At 41.4% G+C, this 24113-nt stretch overlaps 1 protein-coding gene across 1 annotated transcript in view; it reads right to left on the bottom strand.

The window, feature by feature from the left end:
- LOC143279982 (laminin subunit alpha-like) overlaps positions 1 to 24113 on the bottom strand; it is a 305618-nt gene that overhangs the window by 91921 nt on the left and 189584 nt on the right. The window contains exons 49-55 of the mRNA XM_076584380.1: positions 23815 to 23931; positions 23335 to 23492; positions 22900 to 23038; positions 20991 to 21084; positions 20259 to 20375; positions 14272 to 14457; positions 4072 to 4226 (exon numbers count right to left, since the gene is read on the bottom strand). Coding sequence (XP_076440495.1) covers positions 4072 to 4226; positions 14272 to 14457; positions 20259 to 20375; positions 20991 to 21084; positions 22900 to 23038; positions 23335 to 23492; positions 23815 to 23931 — 966 coding nt within the window. The remainder of the gene's footprint in view (positions 1 to 4071; positions 4227 to 14271; positions 14458 to 20258; positions 20376 to 20990; positions 21085 to 22899; positions 23039 to 23334; positions 23493 to 23814; positions 23932 to 24113) is intronic.

Here is a 24113-nt window from a genome sequence, read left to right on the forward strand (position 1 = left end):
GGCATCACGCCGAGCTAGCACAGTATTGAAATGAAAGCTGGTAGCTGTGTCTGCAGCTGCCATGAGACCAGATGCTACCCAACTGCCAAAAGTGTTTAACGTCTGGTCGGTGAAGAGGCCCAGCGGGACAGAGGAAGGGGATCCCATGTCCTGATTAACCAGACACTGTTCCCACAGCTCATTGGCCCTGTGGAGGAATGCGTCAAAGAAGGTAAGCCGTGGAAACCTCGAGGAGCCAGCGCCGGGCCAATCTGTCCCACTCTGCTAACGTTTTAAAAGATAGATTAGCTGTCGAACTACAGAGCGGAGACAGCAGCACTACTCCATGCTGCACAAGGCCTCAGGACGTCAGTCAACCCACCACCAAAGATAGCCTTCTTCACTGACTGCAGATCTCTCCTGCAGGGACTCCAGTCAACCAGAAACGAACAGCAGCTGACAAACATCAAAGCAGCCCTTCATGACCTTTCAAAACGGTCGACTGTCACTGTTCAGTGGGTTCCTTCTCACTGTGGGGTCACGGGGAACGAAAAGGCCGATGCTCTCTCCAAGGCAGGCAGCAAAATGAAGCAGTTCAGCCACCCCGTGACCTACAGAGAGGCCAGGACCATCATCCACAACCGTTACCAGAACCAGTGGAAGAGAAGGCTGGGTGCAAACAGTGGTGTCGATCCAATCCACCAGCTCCAGAGACACCAGCAGACAGTCCTCTTCAGACTGAGAACTGGCCACTGCCGACTACTGAGTCACCTTCACCGTATGAATATCGCCCACACTGATGAGTGTCCATGTGGCACTGGACCCCAGACCCCTGAACACATCCTCCAACACTGCCCAACCCATGAAGCTCTACGGCGTCAAACCTGGCCAGGGGGCACAGAGCTACAGGCGCAGCTTTGGGGAGACCGCCACGACCTGGAGAAGACTGTGGGTTACATCGTGGCGACAGGGGTGACCGTCTGACGCAGCCAAAAACATCGAACGCAGAAGAAGAAGAAGAAGATTAGCTGAAGTGGGGAAGGTGGTGCGCTCTGAGATCAACATCCTGTCCTGCATGGAGGGCTCTGTTTCCCTGTAGGCAGGGTGGTCCTGTGTGTACAAGGACTGTACCCTGCCCTTGGAGGAATCTTTAAGGAACTTGCCCAGGGAAAAAGCACCCGGGAAAGAGAGAGACTCCCTGCCTGGAGGAGGGATGGAAGCAGCATCCCTGACAGTGTGGGCTTTTTCTGGCACTCTGAATCGTCTGGTGGTTCTGGAGTTAGAGTCACATGGCCTAAGGAGGGTCAAGGGTAACAATGTAGCCTGAGGGACTGATTCAGCATGCGTGACCCGATTGGGGAGGGTCAGTTCGAGCTCAGCTAAGTCCAAGTTTAGTTCAGGCTGGTCCCTAGGGAAGTGTGGGCTAAATCTGTTCCCTTGGGATGGAGGCGAAGAGTGCTCATCCACATGTTCGTCCTCCTCTGAAGACAGAGGCTCCCAGTCTTGCTCCCAGTCCATCCCCTGCTGGGTGCCATCCCAAGTGGATGTACCCGCTGGGGCGTCCTGTGAGCTGTGGTCAGCCCAGCGGGATGAGCTGGGACGATCCGGAGCGGGGACCATTGCTGCAGCTGTTATTTCCTTGACGCCTGAAGTGGGTGGGGAGAGTGTGGACCGTAGGTCCAACCACGCTTGAGATGGTGGGTGCCACACCTGTCAGTGAGGGCATCCCTGGATGCAAGAGGGACCCATGAGTGCTGAGAGGGGACAAACACCCACTCATCTCCCTGTAGGATCAAGGGCTGGGTAGGTGGGAACTGCAGGCTCCCCCGGGCTGAACGGGGCGACTCGGCAGCTGTCGGTCCTGACAAGGAGGCCGTTGTGACCATGGAGGTCACCTGTGGGTTGACAGAGGCCTGATTTGTGGACTGAGTGGCAATATTGGTCGAGGAGCTCGACCTGACCGACAAGAAGTTGATCCCACTTGTTGGGGCCGTGTGTGTCACCGTGTGAGATGTGCTGGGTTGGGTTCGGTGGAGAGAGGACGAGGGGTTGGCCCTTGGTCCTCCCGGCAACCCAGCGTGCACCATAGGTGCGCCCCAGTACTGGTAGAATGGGGGAAACCACCCGTGGGCACCAGCCATCCTGTGACCCCAACCCCAAGGGTCACTGGCGCCTTGACCTCCATGAAGGGAAAAACCTGGCTAAGTCGGAGGGAGGTCAGGTCCGACTTGGGTGTCAGTCCCGCCAGAAGACCAGCGGGCTGACTGCCCAGAACCTCCTGACACGCGCGGGCCTCCCCCAGCAGGGGAGACCGGCTGGACAGCGGGAAGACCTGCAGAGCAGGTGGCCACAAGCCCCGAATCCCCTCCCGTGGGGAGACTGGGGTGGCTTGGCCCGGGGTGGGCAAAGTTGAGGTCCCCCCCGGAACCAAAACTTTCTCCCCCACAGAAGGAGGTGGGGGAGGGGGGTCGGCAGTGGAGGGAGGAGGGGGAACAGCAATGGGGCCCCTGAGAGCTGTCTCCAAGTGGGGACCTGGGTAACGGCTGGGTGCGACCTCCACTTGGGAGTTCGTGCCTAGCCATGAGTCCCCACCGCCAAGAGAGGACTTGCTACTCCCCCTCTTCCCTGCCTCGCGCTGGGACACCTCGGGAGGCAATGCTCGTACCCCTTTTCCCCCAGTCCCCTTCATGACCATTGTAATGGTATGAGTGTTGCCTCCGCGATCAGCGTCTAATGATGCATCGCTGCGGTCCCTATCGGGAGGAATCATAAGCTCCAGGCCTGGGAGAGTCTCTTGCTGGGTCCCGATCCCAGCATCATGATTCCTGCCATCGTGGGATGGCATACAAGGCATGGCAACCGCACTTAGGCACCCAGCGAAAATCCAATCCCCAACAGAGAAAGGAAAGACAGGATCGACTTAGAGATAAAGAAAAACGAATGATTTGAGGGGGCCGAGTCGAATCGAGTACACAGAAAGTAAGAATACAATAAACACAAGCCGTATGCAGCAAAATAAAGCCAAATGAACACGCTTAATAGCCAAAAAAAGCATAAGATGAGACAGACCGTAAACCTGACAAGATGGCGTGGAGAACCTTGGCCAAAGGAATGATTCAGCGCTTATAGCTTTTAGAGGCGTTTGACTGGCTAAGAGCGGATCGGGCAAGATGGGTAATCTTTTCACTGTTAGCCGCGCAAAATTTGGCCAAGCAGAGCAAACCGATAGGCCTAGTTTGCATCAGTTTGACATGGTACAGTATATGACACCAAATATTACTTTGACCAAACCCTACCCTTTTGGCAGTTCAGTGTAAGATCCAGTTGGGGGAGTGGATTGTTGAGGAAGACAATGTTGGTGCTTAAACTCATCCCAAAGTCATTATTTCAATACTATACCTTGATTTGCAAAAAAAAAAAAAAAAAAAAAAAAAGGGGGGGGGGGGGTTCACTATCCTTATTACATAAATCTCACAAAGCATCATCATATATTGCTAACAGACTAAAAGCAGTTTTACCTAGATTTATTCACACTGACCAAAAGGGTTTTATGAAAGGCAGGTAAAGAGAACATATTTTACTACTATATAACATGATGATGTATAGTAATGAAAGAAAAATGCTTGGTTACTTGTTAATGGCAAATTTTGAGAAGGCATTTGACACCACTTCTTGAAGTAAATCAATTAAAAGTTTTGATTTTTTTTTTTTTTAATTGGCTGGAAATAAATGGATAAAGACTTTCTTTGCAGATGTATCCACAAGTGTTGTTATCAATAGCAAACATTCATCATGGTTTGATGTTCATCATAGTGTAAAGACAAGGACACCCACACAAAAATTTGGTTGATGCATTCCAGGCGTTCACTCAAATGAGGTTGGATTTAGGTGGAGAATTTACAGAGATAAAGAAGGCTGATGGCTGGAGTGAAAAATTGTGTCAACTTACATGACGATACAACTAAAGCAAGGTTGACCAAACCAGAGACAACTTATGACCGTCACTGGATTCCAAATCTAACCAATCCCAGTTTCAAGAGACAAGAGAACAGCACTGTGTGATAGGCAGACAAGCAGAGGTAGCCATCTCACCCTGTTGGCCTGTTCACGAGCTAGTTCAATCTTCTCTCTCAGAGCCTGCACATTGAGGTCCAGCTTCTCCCCCACACTGATCAGCCGAGTGGCGTTCACTTGCAAAGGCTCCAGCAGATCCTTGATATCATCCTGACTGGTACGCACTGTCCCCACTGAAGACACACACGACATATAAGCTGTTCATTTCAACATACTTTCTTCTTTTTTCGGTCCTGTTTTCATGTAACAGATATGAGGTGAAAGCCGAAGACTAGTAAATGGGGGAGGGCATTTCTGTGTGTTCATCCTCTTGGGAAAAAAGCAATAGAAGCCAAGCAAGAAAAGAAACACATCAATATGAGCATTTTGCACTGACATTATTTTCACCAGAACCATTTGCTTTATCCAAGGAAGGCACATAAATACACATTTTTCATTTGGTGTAAGCAAAATAAAAACAAAGCTTCCTGTTCCTGCACTGATCCACTGGCACACACTGCTATCCTCTGCAGCTGTGGTTCACCTGTGTGTGGATCACCAATTCCTTCATTTGACAAAATCATACAGACTTGATAAAAAATACGGTTGATGCTGGATCCAGTACATCAGTCAAAAAAGAAAGAGAGGTACAAGTACCTTTCTGTAAGTGGCAGTGTAGAAGATTAGTTGAAAAGCTTTTGGGTCACAAATCCTTAGCGTTCAAAAGAGTGTGTGCAGAATGAAAGGGTGAGAGGGACTCACTAAGAAAAAACAAAAACAAAATAAAAGAAAACTCCTCAAACCCTACCATGAAAGGAAAGAAAAGTGGGTAAGGTGGGTTAGCGGGTAACAAGGGGAGGGAAGGGGTGTTTCAGGTGAGAGGGAGTAGTGAGGGTTCGCTGATGGTGCTGCCTTCATTCCCTGGAGTTGAGCCCAACAGGAGTTGTTCCCTAACAGGCTATTAGTCTGCACTCCATGAATTATCTATTGATTCCAGTGGAGCTGTTGCACCAAAGAATGGCCAAAGTTGTGCAGCAGAATAGCATGGATGGGAAGGTCATGGAGGGAGCCCATGGGAAGAGCACCCTTACACCCAGAGAGATTCATGACAATGAGGACAGAACAGTGGCAGTCCTGATTTTTCACCCTTACAACTTTTCCATTTGTGATATTCTGCTGTGCAGAAGGCCTGACTAAGCGCATTGGGTTACGCTGCTTGTCAGGCATCTGCTTGGCAGATGTGGTGTAGCGTATATGGATTTGTCCAAACGCAGTGACGCCTCCTTGAGCTACTGATACTGAAACTGAAACTGCTGTGCAACTTTGGCATTCTGCATGAAGACCCTGGGCTTGACAGTACCTTCCCTAAACCGCCTTCCTTGCCTTCAAGAGGGATACCAGTCTAACTACGACTTGTCTGGTCCCCCATCCACATTTCTGACACTGTTCCAGCTCCCTCAGGCAACACTCCCTGTCAGGAACCTAAGAGCAAGACCTGCAACTTCATCAACCCTGAGACCCAGTTTATTGGCCCTTGACTTGCATACATTGCAAGAAACAGTATGTAGGCGAGACATACAGAACACTGTATGAATCTTCAGAGAGCATCTCAGGTCCATGCAACTAAAATATAAAAACAAAATCAGCCAGTACTTCAATTGCCAGTACCACAACTACACTCATGCCAGGGTAACAGCTGTTTGGTGCAGCAGCTTCTCTGGAATCTCATGGGGTCCAGACCGATTGCCTGCACCTCTCTCTCTCTGCCTCTCTTTGTAATCTTCTTAATATTTCAATATTGTACAATGCTTTCTTAAAATCTATCCCTGGTGTTCACTCTGTTTATCTCAGTTTCAAATATAAGTTCTAAGTGTTTACACTTTTCATATTTGAACTTGAAGACTGATAGTCGAGCTATCAACAAGAAAAGATAATTTGATTTCTGAGATTTTTTTCAGTTTAAAGGAGCTGGGAAGTCAAGAGCGACTTTTTCACTAAAATTGATCTGCAGCTCAAAAGGTGTTAAGATATATTATTGCACCATTTTCCAGAAGGGTAACAATTTCTGACAGTGATAAAAGGTGTGTTCAATGAAGTCAACCTCTTAACACCTCATGCATTTGTTTCAATTTGCTACCCCCATTTAATGCAACATAATGTTGGTTTGGTAAATATTATGAATGGATTTGAAATGAAGCAGTCTTAGTCTTGATTCTTTGGTACAGCCATGAGCTGTGGTAAAGTAATCATTTATATATAGCTTTTGTTTCCAGAACTGACTTTCACAAATGTCATGGTTGTTTTTGTTTTTTTTTATTATTTCTCTGATCATTTTGTTAAGTAATGAAGTCTGTCTCTGTTCATTTTGTGTCCAATTGTGTATTGTGTAGGCACGGCTGCTCAGCTGAGCACAAAATTCGGCTCTTTAGTTGGCCGAGCAGCGTCTAGCATCTTGGGTCAAAATTTTTTTAATGCCAGACTTTCCCACCGCACTCTGCACTGGCCGGCACATTCGCCGCGGTACTTCTGGCCCCGCGCGCCAAACCGGGACACTGCCTTCTTTGTTTCACTCGGCCCCACAGCCCCCGCCCCACTTTTCCCACCTTTTCACAGCATCCACACATTTCCTGCAGCGATTACACAAAGCTGAATTATTGCTATTCCTGGTTGTATTATTGGAGTGCAGTTTGATTTGATTTACACAATTTTATTATTTTATCAGCATCATCGTTTCATTTTTTTTTTTTTACCTTAAAAATCTTCGTCTTTCTCATGGAATAAAGGGCACGGCAGTGCCACAAGCCGACAGACACTCACCCTGCTCTCCATCCCCCTGCTGCTCGCACTCACCATGCTACAGTGTGTTCATTTAAACATTTGTTTTGCTGCCAAGAAAAATCGCACAACTCAAAAGAAGCTGATCTGCACGCAGGCATGCTAAATGTTCTGTGTGAATTTACGATGTTATTGTGATAAACGTCTGTTTTCTTAGAGAGGGATTTACACTTAACGATTTTTGCGATCATGTTTCTGCTTATCCTTCTCTTCTCTTTCTTCATTTATGTTTCAGTCGTTGCCGCAACAACCGCTATGTAAGAAAACATTTTGTGTTTGGAGTCAATGGAAAGCTTATTTTGTGTTATTTTTAGGAAACCACTTCTTTAGTCGTTATTTCCAATCCATCCGAGGAGATGATGCGCGAAAGAAAGAAAGCAGATTTACCGCCGAACAAGTGTACAGCGAGTGCCGCTGGCGCGGCCTGTTTGTCAGCCGCATTTATTTATATCCATGCCCTACTTCCTGGGTTCATGAACTTTCGCTGGGCCAACTAAAGTGCCAGCACTGAACACCAGTGTAGGGTATCTGTTCAGTTCTGCTTTCCATGCATGTGGTATGGCATTGATCGGGACACTGTATTTCCAACAGAAAGTAAGCATGAGATTCATCATGTCTTTTAAATAGATTTCCTTAAGTCCACAAATCTTGTATGTACTGTATACCAGCTTTCACCCATTTGGAGAAAAAAAGTTTTCTCTTTGTATTTAACATTTTTGTTATTCCATAATGGTTTTGTGTGGGTGTTTTCTACTTGTTGTTCTGTATTCAGAGCTGTAGTAGCTTTTAAGACTTCTTTCCAAAATATCTTATTCATCTTATCTAAGCTTTGCATTTCGTTTGGAATGATATTTGTTTTGAGACAGCAATGAATGTTCGTGAAGGGGAACATTTGTTCTTTCGCTAACAGTATCCAAAAAGGCCTGTCTCTATCTTCTGCTATAATTTTGGATGCCCATTCTGCAAGGAACATTCTTTGTTGGTGTTCCATATTTATCACATTCAAGCTGCTTTCTTCTAATTTTAAATTAAGCACACTTCTCTTTATTTTTTCAAAAGCCTTTTTATTGTTGGATTTGCATTTCCATAAGAATCTGTCTATAATACTGTTGATGTAATTTACAGTTATTCCTTGTTGATTAAGAAAACTGAACTGTGGCATAATTAATAAATAATGTATTTGTGACCTTCTCTATGGAAAAGTGATGTCAGGCAAGAGAGACACTGGTCGGCCAAAACTGCACTTCAAAGACGTCCACAAGAGGGATTTAAAGGCTATCGAAATTGACATAGAGCACTGAGAGGACATTGCAGTCAATCACTTTAGTTGGAGATACACCGACCAAGCAACAGGAATCAGGAGAAGAAAGAAAAATGTGTGCAGCAGAAGAAAAATGAACTCTCAGAAAGGAATGCTGCAGTTTAAACAGCACAGAGTCAATCCACTGGTGTGACCTGTGACATAGACTGTGAAATGTATTTGTATCAATTTGATATAGCAAAAAACAACAACAACTACAACAAGAGAGGCAAGGCCTTCAAGACTCACTTGTGATACACTTTAAAAAAGTATATATATATAATCGTTAAAATGTGTTCTGTATTTGTTATAACAAAGCTTCATGTTTAAAAAAAAAAAAAAAAAGAAAAAAAAAAGTCCTAACCAGATTCAAACCCCGTGTGTTCAGGTGAGAAGAAACTGCCTTATCCATTACACTATCGTGGCTCCTGAACTGACATTCTAAAATTTAAAATTTGAACATACTTTTTTAAAGGGCAATAAATCAATTGCGGTATTCGCAGTGAGAACGCTGTTTAAATCATATTATTCTGGTGTATCTTGGGCATTCAAAAAATCTTAAAGGGCAATTAAAAATTATTTTTAATGGCTATCGCCGCAATCACACTGCAACAATTAGCCGTTTTCACTAGATCTAGATAGATGTACAAGTTTAGTTACACCCACCGGGAATGTAGTACAACACGGTCGATTCAATTTCTCTTTTATGTTCATTCTAGTTTTATAGTTTTAAAGTTAATATGAAAATTTAGTATTTTGTTAAACTAATAACATGTAGAGCCAAGTACAAGTACTTCTAAACGTCGTAAGAAGTGAAAAGGACTTCATTTTGAGAAAAGTTAAGACTGGACATTTTTTCATTTCATCGTGATCAATTCAAGGGTATTAACTTGCATGGTTTACAATTTTTAACTGTGAATTCCGACTGATTCTGTGGATATTTTTATGGCAGTTTGGGGCATAATCCAGTAAGTGATGAGGCGTTCACAAATCTTTCTCTGAATAAATATTTAACGGTATCCTTCTCCAACTTTCCATCACATGTTATCGTGTATCGTCCATTGAATATAGGATCGAACAGGCAGGTCAAAAACTTGAAACAAAATGGCGTCAATCGCGTTCGCGAAGAATATGAGCACGCGCTTTGAATGTGTATAAATATGTGTACGCAACTGATTTTTGCCCATGACCTTCAGGGCTCAGCCAACAGATCTGTAATGTCCACTTGCCGTATTGATTTTAGTATTTTCTGAAAAAGACCACTTGGGCGAATGAACATAGTGAAAGCCCTGTACACTGAGAGTAAAGCACACAAGCTTTTTATGTATAAAGTATAATTTCAAAATGTAATGTTAAAGATGAGAAAGATCAGTTTAAAGCAAATTAAGTCCCCTAGCATTAATTACAGAGTAATTTCCCTTTTTTACTATCTGCACCAAAACGTTTGCAAAATAAATAAAACTTCCATGCTCAGCAAAAGAAGTTCCTGTTTGAACAAAAAAATGATAATAATGACTGCTCTTGTTGTTGTGTCAGAATATCAGATCAAAGTGCCAAGTTTAGAGAATACAAAAAATATAATAGTAAATGCAGTTTGCATATAATTAGGCTTCATTTTTTATTTTTTTGTGCCCATCCCAGAGGTGCAATATTGTTTTAAACAAGATGACTGGAAAGAACTGAATTTTTCCTATTTTTATGCCTAATTTGGTGTTAACTGACAAAGTATTTGCAGAGAAAATGTCAATGTTAACGTTTACCACGGACACACAGACACACACACAGACAACCGAACACTGGGTTAACTCACTCGCTGCCATTGTCCGCATATGCGGATGTCATCGGACAAAGTGTTGGATGCCAATGTCCGCATATGCGGATTTGGATTTTGAAAAGTCGCGCTGTTGGAGTGACGTGTCGGATATGAAACTCCAAAGCAGAACTGATTCTTAAGTTATCTCCGGCCAACTTTTCATTCACATACACTGCGTGTGTGTAGTGACACTCTCGTTAGCAGACGACAATGAAGCATACCCTCGGTCAGCTCTGCAAGTTGTTTGACAAGATGGCGTCGCGTCGAAGTGTTCGACATGGTAGGTGAGGTCAAACGCAACACAACGTTGAAGCTACTTTGGAAATGATCCGAACTGAAGGCTCCGATGTTGAAGGAGATACTGTTGATTCATTGGACAGTGATTTTGAACCATATCCCGATGAACTAGAATTAGATTCAGCCGCTGAAGAGGGTGTTTACATTGGAGAGGAAAGCGAGTCCTGACCATGTGCCAAATGACCGACACTGATAACGAAATCACTGAGGTAACGGACGACTTTGCTGGTGTTTTCACCAGTGATTGGACTGAAAATGGTGAGTGTGTATGTATTATATATATATATATAGATATATATATATATATGTGTGTGTGTGTGTGTGTGTGTGTGTGTGTGTGTGTGATTGCATGCATATATTTACTTATTTACTGTTTTACAATAACATGGAGTTTATTTGTAGAACAAGGTGCTATAGAAATGACAGTAATAGTACTAATACTGATGATACTGTCATTATTGTTTGTAATATTGTTAAAAAAAAAAAAAAAATCTAAGGTGGTTTTCTTTGACTACATGTAAAAAAAACTTACCACATTATGTTTCCATTCACATAAATATTTAGAATAAACAAGGGAATAAGCAAACAAATAATTTAAACAACAATAAGAAGAAAGAGTCAGACCTGCATGATCATTTGTGTGCGTGCATGGTTGTTGGTCATGTTGCTGTGCTGAAGTGGCAGTTATGCTGCCAACTACCATGGTCAGTGTGACAACATGACACCGTCCTGAAAGACAGAAGCCAGCAGTACAAGACTACATCACCAACATGGCTGGAGTGGATATGAGTGACCAGCTACTGCAAGTGCAAGGTCTGTGAAGACCTATTCAAGCGCCACAACACACCAAACTGCCAACTGGTGTCCAAAATGTGGAGTTCCACTGTGTGTGAAGCTGTGCCCAGGACTCAACATCACCTGCCATGAGCTTTTTCACTCCAGACAAGACTATTGTCAGTGATAATACATCAGGTTTTTGTGTACCGTGAACTCCCTTTTTTATGTAGAGACAATATTTTTTGTGTGTGCTTGAATTTCAACTTTCTCCACTATCTGTTCATACTTCATTGCATGTACTAGGTCTTCAGTTCCTCAAATAGTGTTAGAAAGTGATGTGGAACATTTGAAAGCTGTTCAAGGACACTTGGTATACCTTTCTGATGGGTGCAAAAATGCTACAAAATACACAAAAAATGGATGCCATGATCAACAAGATGGTGAGTAAATAATTTAATTTTTTGCACAAATATGGAACAACATTAACTAAATACACATACTAAATTTCAATTGTCTGGGTGTTTATTTGTTTTTTTGAGAATGTTTTCCCCCATCCTATACAAATCCTGGGTTTTCTGGGATTCGCAAGGGCAAAAACTCTTGGCATGGAGTGAGTTAAAACATAGACTCACTTTGTTTACACAAGTGAGTCAAAAAAACACCACACCTTATTTGGAAACACCAACACCACACACACTGTATGTTACAAAACTGGAAGGTTTAATGGCTCATTTCACAAATGTCTTTGTACATTATCAAAAGTCTTTGGTTTACTTGTCAATCATTCTCAACTGGTCTGGCGAATTCTTCTCCACTGTCACTGTCAGCAATCGGCACTCCGGTGGGTGAATTTCGTTTGTTTCCTGAATTGCTGGCCATGCTTCGACTAGAGAAATCTGCTGAATAAATTCGGAAATATTCGACAACGTGCGTCAACTTACAACACAAACGCAGAATAGACGTTCCGGAAACACGTGAACATTTCGAGCTTGTGTGGTTTTACAAAAAGAAGAACGAGTGAGTTGGTAACTCTAGTGTACAAGTTGCTGATTGGCACCTGTGGTGTTGAGCATACAAGTCACCGATCGGTGCCTGAAGCGTTCAACTAGGAAGTCGCTGATCGGTGCCTGAACCGTCGAAAGGATTAAATAAAATGTGACAGAAAAGGTTGCATCACAACAAACATTAAAACAATTTGGTCCCGTTTTCACACTCCTTACGGGAGGGTAAAGCATTGTTAAACACCTTTTTCTATCACATTTATGTAGAAAGTTGAATCATTTTAATGTTATTCCCAACATCCCTCAGGAAAGATTCAGTTCAAGTCTTGGTATGTTGTTATATTTCAGTTTGAGTTATACCGGAGATTAGAAAAGAGAGATCAACCACTCGCGGCAGGCCCCTTCTTACTGTCTATAACAGTGCTGAAGCTGTTTTGGGGCACACACGCAGTGCGGAAGGGTGGGGGTAAATCACCCTCTCCTTCCCCACCCGAAGGAAACTAGTCGGTTCTGACGGTTCAGCTGCAGTAAAGCGAAAGTTAAGTTATGCCTGGAATTTCCCACATGTAGTAAGATTCGCTGTATACAATGAAAACCGATTCATTTTTGCTTGGTTTTTAGCACGTTTGCATCTGCTTGAATGTAGATAATATAAAAAGAAAATAAAGCAGCTCCCCCCACCACCAACTCCCCCCCCCCCTGCCCCCCCCCCCCCCCCCCAGCGCAATGTTGCACATGAGAGAGACAGTTGTAAATTATTGAACTGCGTTTTCGTAACGCTACTTTTTCTTCACACTTTCTGGTTTACATCACCATTTCTTCAACAAATATATATATATATATATATATATATATATATATATATATATATATATATATCAAAACATAAAACACATATTCAGCTCTGTCTCTCTTCTAACATCTGCCTATACATACATACATACATGAATACATACATACATAATTTCATATAGATCTATCAATATGTAAATCTAAATCTATCTATATGTACATAATCATATATATATATTCATGTTGCCCGAGCAGACCGTTGTATTGTGCTCTTTCTCTCTCTCTAAGTCTCTGTCTCCGTCTCTCTCTCTCGGGAGTTTTACATGGCTGTTAAAAGCATCTACGATTCTGTACTTGTATGTGTTCGTGACAAAGGTATTTATTCAGACTTTTTTCAGTGTCCAAGAGGGGTTAAACAAGGTTGTATGCTAAGCTCACAGCTGTTTTCCTTTTTCATCGGTGAATTGGCAGTGGAGTTATCAAAGAAGGGGAGACATGGAATACAAATGATACCTGGCGCATACAGATTTGCTCTTAATGCTATTTGCTGATGATGTTCTCTTGTCTGACACACCCATAGGGTTACAAAATCAATTAAATGCCCTTAAGCAAGAAACAGACAGACTACAACAAACAGTGAATCTCGATAAGACCAATATTATAGTTTTCCGCAATGGAGGTCATCTTTCGACTCGTGAAAAATGGTGCTGTGGTGATAGGGAAATAAAAGTAACCAATACATATAAATATTTAGGAATGTTATTCACAACAAAATTGAGTTTGACATCTGCGTGGGATGAAGCAAACAGAAAAGGGAAAAAAGGTGTAATCCAAATTATAAAATCACTCAGGAGACTGCGTTCGACTGACGCTTTCCCTTAGTTTGGGCGGGGCAAAGGCAGCTCATGAATAATGAATGCGTCTCGCGGCGCAGGCTGCCTGGCTTCAGCAATTTCTGCAAGTGGTTTATCTCTCTTTTCTAATCTCCGGTTATACACATTGCCTGATTTTCGTTGTTTGCCTGATTTTCGTTGTTTGCTATTGATTCCGGTGTTGAATTTGAGGTCGATGCATTGCAGTGATCCATCTTATGTGAAATACAATAATCCATCAATGTCAGTTTCAGTGTCATTACTGTTGATGTCTTCACTAATGCCACTGTCATCATCATGATCGTCATTGTCATTCGCCCCCCTTTCTCTTTTCTTTCTCTGTCTCTCTTTTTTTCTCTCTAAGATTTGAACTGGGGAAAGACAAGAAACCAACTCTGATGATAAAGGAACATTTTTGAAAAAAAATAAAGGGACTTCCAATGCTGTCTCACACATTGTGACATGCGTGGGTGTGCACCCCCACTATTTCTCTCATGGGATTGCGAAAAATCGTTGGCTTACAGTAGAACTAGTGTGCCATGAACAACTCACCATTGGTGTCAGTGTTTTTTATGTCCAGGTTGGCGGAAGTGCGGTCTGGTCCAATGCTCTCCAGCTTTTTCTGATCTTCAGGCAGCAGTGTGGTGATGCTGTTAATTCTCCCCTCTGTGGTGTTTGTTTTGTCCAATGCGGCCACCGCTCTGTCATACACATCCTGAGCCCTCGCAAGACTGGATCCTGAAAAAGACAGTTATATTGTTACTGAAGATGAATTTGTCACATACAAACACACACTATTCTATCACACACACACCTTTCTATAACTAAGTCTGCCTGTACCATGCCCACTCACTTCATGCTCACTTTCAGACAATACCAGAGGTTACCAGTAACCCATTTCCCACACAGTGCGTGTACTATTCATGCCTCACATACAGACACACATATGCTCCTAAAACCAAACATAGGCCTGGAATGGTATAAAAATCACAACTCATTAAAACTGGGAGTGTGTATTGTTTTCAATGCGACTGTGTGTGTGTGTGTGTGTGTGTGTGTGTGTGTTCAGTTTAGCTCTGTGTGTGTGTGTGTGTGTGTGTTCAGTTTAGCACTGTGTGTGTGTTCAATTTAGCTCTGTGTGTGTGTGTGTGTGTGTGTGTGTGTATGCACATGTTTGTGTGTATGTGCACATGTGTGTGTGAGAGAAAGTGTGTGTATGTGCATGAATGAGCTTTGTTTTCAGTGCATCTGTGTGAGTTTGTGTGACAAGGCATGTGCGTGTGATTGGGTGTGTGTGTTTGTGTTATCAATTTAACTGTGTGATAGTACACATTCGCATGTGTGTGTGTGTGTGTGTGTGTGTGTGTGAGAGAGAGAGAGAGAGAGAGAGAGAGAGAGAGAGAGAGAGAGAATGAAAGAATGGTTTATTCATATAGGCCATTGCCCCTCATGAAAGGGTGTCAGAAAAAACACATTTGAGAAGAAAAAATAGAATAAAATAAACAAGACAAATATCATACTTTGTCATGCAATATACACTTAGTTAAGTAGTACACAGCAGATAAATAACACATGCCTATTTAACTAAACTCAATAAAGTAACCGTGTCATCAGAAGTGGCACAAACTTAATAAATTAATTTTATGACGTATGAGTGGATTGAAGCTTAAATGCTTTGTACAGATAAATTGAGAAATTTCTGATAGTTTGTTCATGCCTAGATGCCATAAGTAGTGATAATCTAAACTGACCAGGAAACTTAAAAAATTTCAGTGGTATGTATTGCATTCTTAAGTCATACATAACAGAACAGGATAGAACAAAGTGCACTTTTTATTATTTCATTTATTTATTTTTTTTAGGAGAAATCAGTGAATGCCTAAAACTTCTGCAAATGAGCAGGATAGTTTCAGCATCCCTGGAAGTTCTTTCTATTCTTTTTTTTCCTTCTTTTTTTTGTGTCTTTTGTACCCTTTTTTTTTTGTTTTGTCTTTTTTATCTTTTTTTTTTCTCCTTTCTGTTGTCTTTTCTTTCTTTTTTTGCATTTTTTTTTCTCATACTTTTAATCTGTCTTCTTCCCAATGGCATGTTCAAACACTTACAAGACCATGCAACATATATTACACATACATGATGGTTTCACACAAAATCATATTGCCTGAAAGAGAAGCATGGTATACACACACACACATACCCTCTCTCTCTGTGTCTCCTTTACTCACTCAATCCCCTCCCTCTCCACAGGCTCTGCACCTAAGTACAATAATATGTATGTGCACACTGAATACTACCCTCAGGATTTTTGTGGGCCCGACTCAGTGTTCTTAACGGATACTGATCATAGGTTACGTAGGCTGAGCTCCGATTCAAAGATAAGGTCAAGATTTTTGCATTTGCCGTATTTAAATTTGGAGATGGACAGTTTTGCTGTTAACAATATCATATTGATATTGTGCTCTTGTCACTGACCTCGTTCCTGTCCACTGGTTTTGCACAGCTATCTCGTGCATGGCTTTCAGTTGTCACTGGTGTCGAATTGGGTTGGCCACCCCCCTAGACAGTCCCACTAAGTGAATCTCCCTCACCAAGAAAAAACTTTTTCTCATCAATAAGGAGATGATCGAAGATCATAGTTGCTCGCTTACCCTCACTCCTGGCCTTCTTCAGGTGTGGCGACAGCTTCCTCACCTCCCTGACTCGCAGTGAAAAGTCCTCTCCAATGAAGATGTCGCTGCCCTTCAGTTTGGACTTGGCCTTGAGGATTGACTGCTTGTCCTTAAAAAAGGTGCAGCGTGCGTTGATCAGAGAGTTGGGCCGGGAGTTCAAGCGGTGTACTCTGTTCAACTGAATGTCACCAGACAGCTCCAGCGTGTCCACCAAAAGGTCGATGATTCTTCCTTCGCAGTCAGCATGCGTTTTGTTTTCATTTCTTCTAAGACCAAAGAAGATAACATTGTTACGTTTAGAGCGCCCTTCAAGGTCGTCCGTCTTACTTTCCATTTCCTGCATCCTCTTCTTCAGGTCTTCGTTTTCTCAGCGGAGATCAGTAACTTCTTCCTTCAGGGACTGAACCTCTTCCTGCAGGGCGGTTTGAACATCCCGAATGTCCTTATGTCTTCTTGCATGGCATCAAATTTCTCATGTAATTACTGGAGCACGGACATCAGGTCTGTCTGAGATGGTTCATCAGCAGGCTGGGAAGTTGTGGGTGAAGGAGTGGTCATCTCTGTGCTGGCTCTGTGACCCCCACCCGTCAGACAGGTCTGTCGTATGCTGTCCTTTCGTGGTCCCAGGTTCTGTTTCACATCACCGCACTCAGCAATAAACTGCCCCAGAACAGGTACATGAGGAGGCAACCTACCACGACACTGCCTGTCACCGTCTTCACATTCAATGTTTTCTGACACAAGGTGATATATTTCTTTGCTCTCTTGAACATAAATGACAAGAAAACTGGGTGGAAACAACCACACCTGACTTGGAAATCCAGCTGAGAGGAAGGCATAGTTCCTTACGAAGGTACATGCAAGGTTTAGCAACCAGACACTCCTGCAGTCTCGAGCAATCAAGGAATTTAGCCGAGCTAAATAACTCCTGTGTGTCACCATTGACTGCAGCTCACACCCCGAGAGAGAGAGAGAGAGAGAGAGAGAGAGAGAGATTCAGATTCAGATGGTTTATTCATTAAGGCCAAAGCCCCATATGAACGAGGGGCGATAACATTAGTGTATGTGACCAGAACTATAGCAATTAATCATGACATAATTATATCTCTTAAGTGAAAAGCTTTATATAAATATAGAGCCAAATTACGTATAAGTCCGTCATCTGTAGATGCCATCAGCAGATTAAATCAAAATGAACATGGATATATATAATATTTCTTTGGGATAAATTTTTCACAAAGAACACACAAAATGGGGCATTTCAAAACAAAGTGTACTTCATCTTCTATCGACTCTTTACACAATGGACAAAAGAGATCAGAATTGTGTACATTTTTATATCGGTACCTGTGGGTGTTTATTTCCGATATACCAAGTCTAAATCTTGCCAAAATGAATCTGAGATGTCTATCCATATTAAACAAGAGATAATTCTTCACTAAATGAGTAGAAACATAACCCCTGTATATACCAAACCTTTCACTAGACTGAATATGGTTTTCCCAACTCTGCCATCTACAATCAATCATGCGCTGGCGAAGAGTTTGCAAAAATACATGATCTAAACCTACATTTTGGAAATACCAAGCATACCCAAACCCGAGTTCACAAATACATATTCGTACATTTGAAACCCAGTTTCTTTTGCTTCTTAAGTCTAAGTCATATAACATGTTATACGATTTTCTTGGCAGTCGATCTGCACTCATTTTCAGTAGCTTTAGCCAATAGCGAATACAACTGATTGCAGAGTTTATATAAACTGGATGTCTGTTTGTTTCTCCATATACTAAATCGTTTGGTGTTTTCATATCAATACCCAAAAACCTTTTTAAGTCCAAATAAATGTAAAGATTCACAATGCACAACAGCATTCTTATCCAAACCCCATAACTCTGACCCATACTGTACCATGGGCTGAATCTGGGCATCAAACACTCTAGTAAAAAGCTCTAGAGAATTATTATTTAACATGAAAAGTTTTTTCATAATATTTAATAACTTATGCTTTGCTTTACTAGACAAATCTCTGCAGGCAGCTACAAAACTCAAACGAGTAGAAATTATAATCCCAAGATACTTATAAGCATTAGCAACAGGCATAGCAATACCATCATACACCCATCTTTCCCTCGATGCTAAATAACCCCCCTTCCTGAAAACAATTATACTACTTTTATCCATGTTAATTTTAAACTACAATTCATTTGCTGAATTTTTCAAATTATTTAGTTGCGTCTGCAAACCTACAACTGTCTCTGAGAGCAAAACTACATCATCAGCCAGCAGCAAAATGAACAATTCCATAAAATCCACAATAAATCTAGCACCATGTCTCCCTTTATCAATTACATCTAACGCCAATTCGTTTATAAATAATGAAAACAATATAGGGCTACATACATCTCCCTGCTTTACCCCTCTTGTACAGTTAAAAAAAATTGAGAGAGAGAGAGAGAGAGAGAGAGAGAGAGAGAATGTGTTTCAATTTAACTCTAAATGAGAGCGAACACTCATGTGTGTATGTGTGTGTGAAAGACAGTTAAAGGGGGGACAAAGGAGAAGAGAGAAAAAGAGAGAGAGAGAGAGAGAGAGAGAGAGAGAAAGAGAGAGAGAGAGAGAGAGAGGATGAGTGTGTGTGTGTGTGTGTGTGTGTGTGTGTGTGTGTGCATCTGTGTGTGTGTGTGTGTGTGTGTGCTCACACACTGTAACAACATGTACAAACGTTCAAATGAGAGACAGATTGTACATGTGTTTGAGCAAAATAAAATACTGCATGCGCATAATGTGAATGCATCTTTGCACATAATGTGAATGCATCTTGGGTGCACCAGCTATTCATCCCAGATCTAACTTACTTATACTGTCTGCAGTCATGAAGTGTAATGCTGTGTCTTACGCTGACGCAATTTCAGCACAAAGCATTGACATCAAATACTTCTAAAGCTTTTGTTGTGTGCATGTATGTGTACATGTGTGCGTGTGTGTGTGTTTGACTCACCACCCGTCTCCCAATAGCCCTTCCCACCTCCACATGCAAAATGACAGTACTTGTGCTGCCAACTGATTCACGTTCAATGTCAGTTTACTCATGGCCTGCTGTAGACTCGGGCTGATCAATCTCAGACACAAAACTTACATCACTGTTACACTTTCACTCTTGTGCTACTAAGTGGGTCCTGACAGTTATCATCATTACCCAAATCTGCACCTGAATCATCACCCTCACCACTACACAGGTTTTCTTCCCCGCTGTTAATATTTTCAGTAATTTCTGAGCCACTTCTAAAGCTGTAAACCATCAAAAAATGAGCCCAGTTTGACCCTTGGTAGACCTGCTGATATGTCATACAATGCAGACCATACAAATTCAAGGGGTGTAAACAATCTTTGAACATTCTAGAAGACAGGGAGAAACAAAGTAGGTCGTTTCCCTTTAACTATCAACCGTGAACTGGTGATGAAAACTGGACATGACAGTCACATCCTGCAGGCGTACAACAGTGCAACCAGTCTCACATCCCAAGGCAGGCAAGAGGAACTTCAGAACTTCAAGGCATTCTCTGCCATGGGGCACTGAAGAGGTTTCACGCACCTCCAGAAGACTGTCTCTTGGAAGAAATGATAAAAACAACCACAGTTGTGAATTATGTCAATCCTTCATCTTCCATTCCTCAACAAGAAGCAAAATGCAGTGGAACTTGTATCAGAAACTGCCAACACATGTAATTGACAAAAGCAAAAAAGAAAAAAAACCAAAACAAAACAACAAAACAAAACAAAGAAAAAGAAACAACACTTTCTCACTGCATCCCCCCTACACCAGTAACAAGATGTGTATGTGAATGGAGAGGGAAGAACTGAGCAACATACTGCCATCCAGCTCGCCCAACTGGGAGCGAATATCATTCAGGCCAGTCACTGTGTCGGCTTTCTCCTTCTCTATCTCATTGGTGGACTCCTTTGCATCATTCAAGGCATCTGACAGGGCTGAAACATTGTGAGGAAAAAAGGACATGAAAAATAATGACACAATAGATTTGATCAAAAGTGAATGTTAAAGAGCTAATTCTGATGATTACAAAAAAGAAAGAAGATTAATTCCGCTGTAAAGATGCAAACATCAAGCAGCAGTCTTATTAATGGAAAGACAACATGGAACTAGTCTTGCTGCCAGCATGTATGTCGTTCTACTTGCAATAATGCATTGTTGGCCACCATGGCAAAGAGGATATGATACAGCAGTAAAACTGGAAACTCTCCAAATGAAAACATAGTCATTTACATAAAACAAGTGCTATGACACCCCATATTTCATGTTAAAAAACCAACAAAAACAAATGAATACAGTCTTGTCAATGAATAAATGTAATTGTACACAATATAACAAACAACACAATTTTACACAAGCTTTAACATGTCTGGTAAAAGAAAAAGAAAATAGTCCATGTATCCATACTATAAAAAAACAACAACAAAAACTTTAGACAACAACAAAAACAACAATGATAATAATAATAATAACAATAATAATCATAATGATAAATAATACAGTTTTAACTGCATCTAAGCAGGTACAAAGAAAATGATGGGAAAGGCACTAACTTATTGTGGTCTGATTAAATACAATGGTGGCCTCTTGTTTCAGCTCTGTACTCTTGTCATAGGATTCTGTGGCCTTCTCTCCATTGCCATTTGTCTGCAACAGTTTTGATTTGGTGAAATCAGTAAAAAAAAAAAAAAAAAAAAAAAAAATCAAAAAAAATCAATCATTAGATCAATATATACAAAAAATCTAAAGAGATGGACATCTACAACTACAGTTGCATATACTTCTAAGCTCCATGTGTCATCATTCATTCACTGTAATGGTGTTTCTCTCAACAAGCCACTGATGGCAATATTTACAGAAGTATTGTCGATTGTTAGGCATGCTTTATCACCACTGAAACATATTCACATAAAGGGAGATTATCATCATTGACTATTACTGTCACAGTAATGAATGATTAAGTTTTAATTACAATGAAAATTATCTTACAATCTCTCCATATGTCTTTTTCAAGTCACTGCATACCAAAGGTAACAGAGAAAGCTATGAATTTTGGTCCCCCACAACCTCTATCCTCAACTTCCTATCAATATTACAAGAAATGATACAGGCATGCCAGTGTACTACACTCTATGTCACAAACTGAACTAAGAACCAAGTGTCAAAAGAAAAAAACTGCAAATAACGATGAATCAGTTGTCAAAAGGAACAAACTCCAAATAATGTAATGGAGTGGTCACGTGTCCACCTAGGAAGCAAAAAAATCTGTGGGATCGAATCCCACACTCGCCTAAGTTTCTCCCCCCCTCCACCAGACCTCGAGTGCTGGTCTGAACAGGAGTTACTGGATCAGATGATGATGATGTGTGACATGCACTCAGTGTATTTAAGAAAAAACAAATGGCTAACATAGGGTTGTCTCTGGCAAAAACCTGAAGAAAAATCCACTCTAGTGGATAAACATATGTGCACATGCCCATGACTGACACCTGACTGAAAGGAACAGGAAGTGATGAGTACCTGAAGGCATTTATCTGTTGACTCTACCAGGAACAGCCTGTAGTGCAAAAGATTGTTAAGTGCTCAGTTTGGTGTCTGACCAAAGATAGTAAATACAGTTTCAGTTTCTCAAGGTGGTGTCACTGCATTCGGACAAATCCATATATGATACATCACATCTGCTACACAGATGCTTGACAAGCAGGATAACCAAACGCGCTTTGTCAGGGCTTGAGTGCATGTATATATATTTGTGTACCCATCCAAGTGGATTTCTTCTATAGAATTTTGCCAGAGGACAACACTCTTGTTGCCATGGGTTCTTTTTCAACACACCAAGTGCATGCTATATACAGGACCTCAGTTTAAAATCTCATTCAAACAACTAAATGCTCAGTTTGATTTTCCAGTCAAACTTGGGAGAAAGGGTGAGAGCAGGATTCAAACCTAGACCCTTATAGTGAAAAATATTATTAATACTTACACGAGTATAGTAACTATACTCATATATGTATCAATAATAATTCTAACAATAATGGTTTCAAAAGAAACAAACTACAGGTGATGATGAATCAAATGTCAAAAGAAACAAACAAGTAATTATATATCCATTCACAAAAGAAACAAACAAGAAATGATAATCGCTTGTCAAAAGAAACAAGCAAAAAATGATGAATCACTTGTCCACAAAAAAGGTAATGATCAATCAATATCAAAAGAAACAAAGTACAAGTAATGGTCAACCAATTATCAAAAGAAACAAATATTCAGTAAATTAAGTAGGATGAATCATATGTCATAAGAAAAACAGTTGTCAATAGAAAAAAAGAGAGAAATAATAATTGTCAAAAGAAACATACAAGTGATCAATCAAGTGTCAATGAAACAAACTACAAGTAATCATGATCAAACTGTCAAAAGAAGCAAACTATGAATCAACTGTAAAAAGGGACAGAAGCAGACCTCATTCAGGGCTCTCTCTCCATCCAGCACTGCCTCCAAGGAGTTGTTGTGTGCAGCACTAATAAAGCGAACAATGTTCTGGTAGGCCTGTCCAGCTGTCACTGCATTGGCTGACAGATCACGTGTGTTGTTGTACAGACTGCACAAATAATGCTGCAGGTGCAATGATCTTTCTTTTATATATATGGTCAAATGAAGCAAGGAACCACAACTAAATATTCATTCTTTCTCTCCCCTCACTCCTGTTTTCCCCTCTTTCTTGCATTTCATTTATACATACCTCTTTTCTCCCTTTTCCTCTCATTTATTCCCTTTAAATTAAAAATTCTTTCCATGAAATGATAATTCTTTATAATTCAATGTGAAGTCTTCAAGTTTTGTTCTCTTCTACAGCCAAAGGAAATGAGAATGTTAACCGTGGGAGTGTGTGCTCACTTGTCCAGTTCAATGGCTTGCTGGTGCAGGCTTTCAGCATGCTGCATGGACTGGTTTACCAAGGGCTCAACCCCTATCAAGCCACTGTTCAGTCCATCCACCTTATTGATCAGTTCTTGCAGGGCTTGTTCCATCCGTGACGAGTCTCGACCTAGATCCTGAAGTTACCATTGGAAAGTTTATTTCATTCATTGTATCATTTATTGATTAACAATTAAAAACAAAAGTTGTGCTGTCTGCTTTTGTTTGTTTTATTGTGGAGATGTTCATGTGCAATGCCTGTATGCATATTAGTGTGTGTAAGTCTTCTTGTGTGCATGTGTACAAATATGTGTGCAATATTTGTGTGTATGTGTGTCAAATCCATGATCTCATTTATTTTCAAAGCATCTTGCAAATTCTGACAGTGAATCTCTTTCGTAATCTATTTTCAGTGCAACTTTCATGAAATTTTCTTTGGTTAATCTTATCAAGACTTACCTCAAAGGCAAGAGTCGTAGAGTCCAAGGCATCTTCAGCATCTATAAGCAGCTCTCCCCCCTTGTCCAGCAGGTCTTGTGTTTCCATGTCAACAGTGTTGATGTTCCCTGTCAGTTCCTGCCACACATACCATTCCAATCGTTTACTGTTACAGTTCACATGAAGCTGTGACAGTTTTCATGACCTTTGGCTAGAATAATTATCATGTCAGGTGTATGAATCCTCCAGTCAGACATCAAATCTGAATCTTGGTGAAGGGCTGTCAGAAATTCTAAAAGGCCTGAGAATACAGAAAGCAA

This window comes from Babylonia areolata, chromosome 3 (genome assembly GCF_041734735.1).
Source record: "Babylonia areolata isolate BAREFJ2019XMU chromosome 3, ASM4173473v1, whole genome shotgun sequence".
NCBI lineage: Eukaryota > Metazoa > Mollusca > Gastropoda > Neogastropoda > Buccinidae > Babylonia > Babylonia areolata.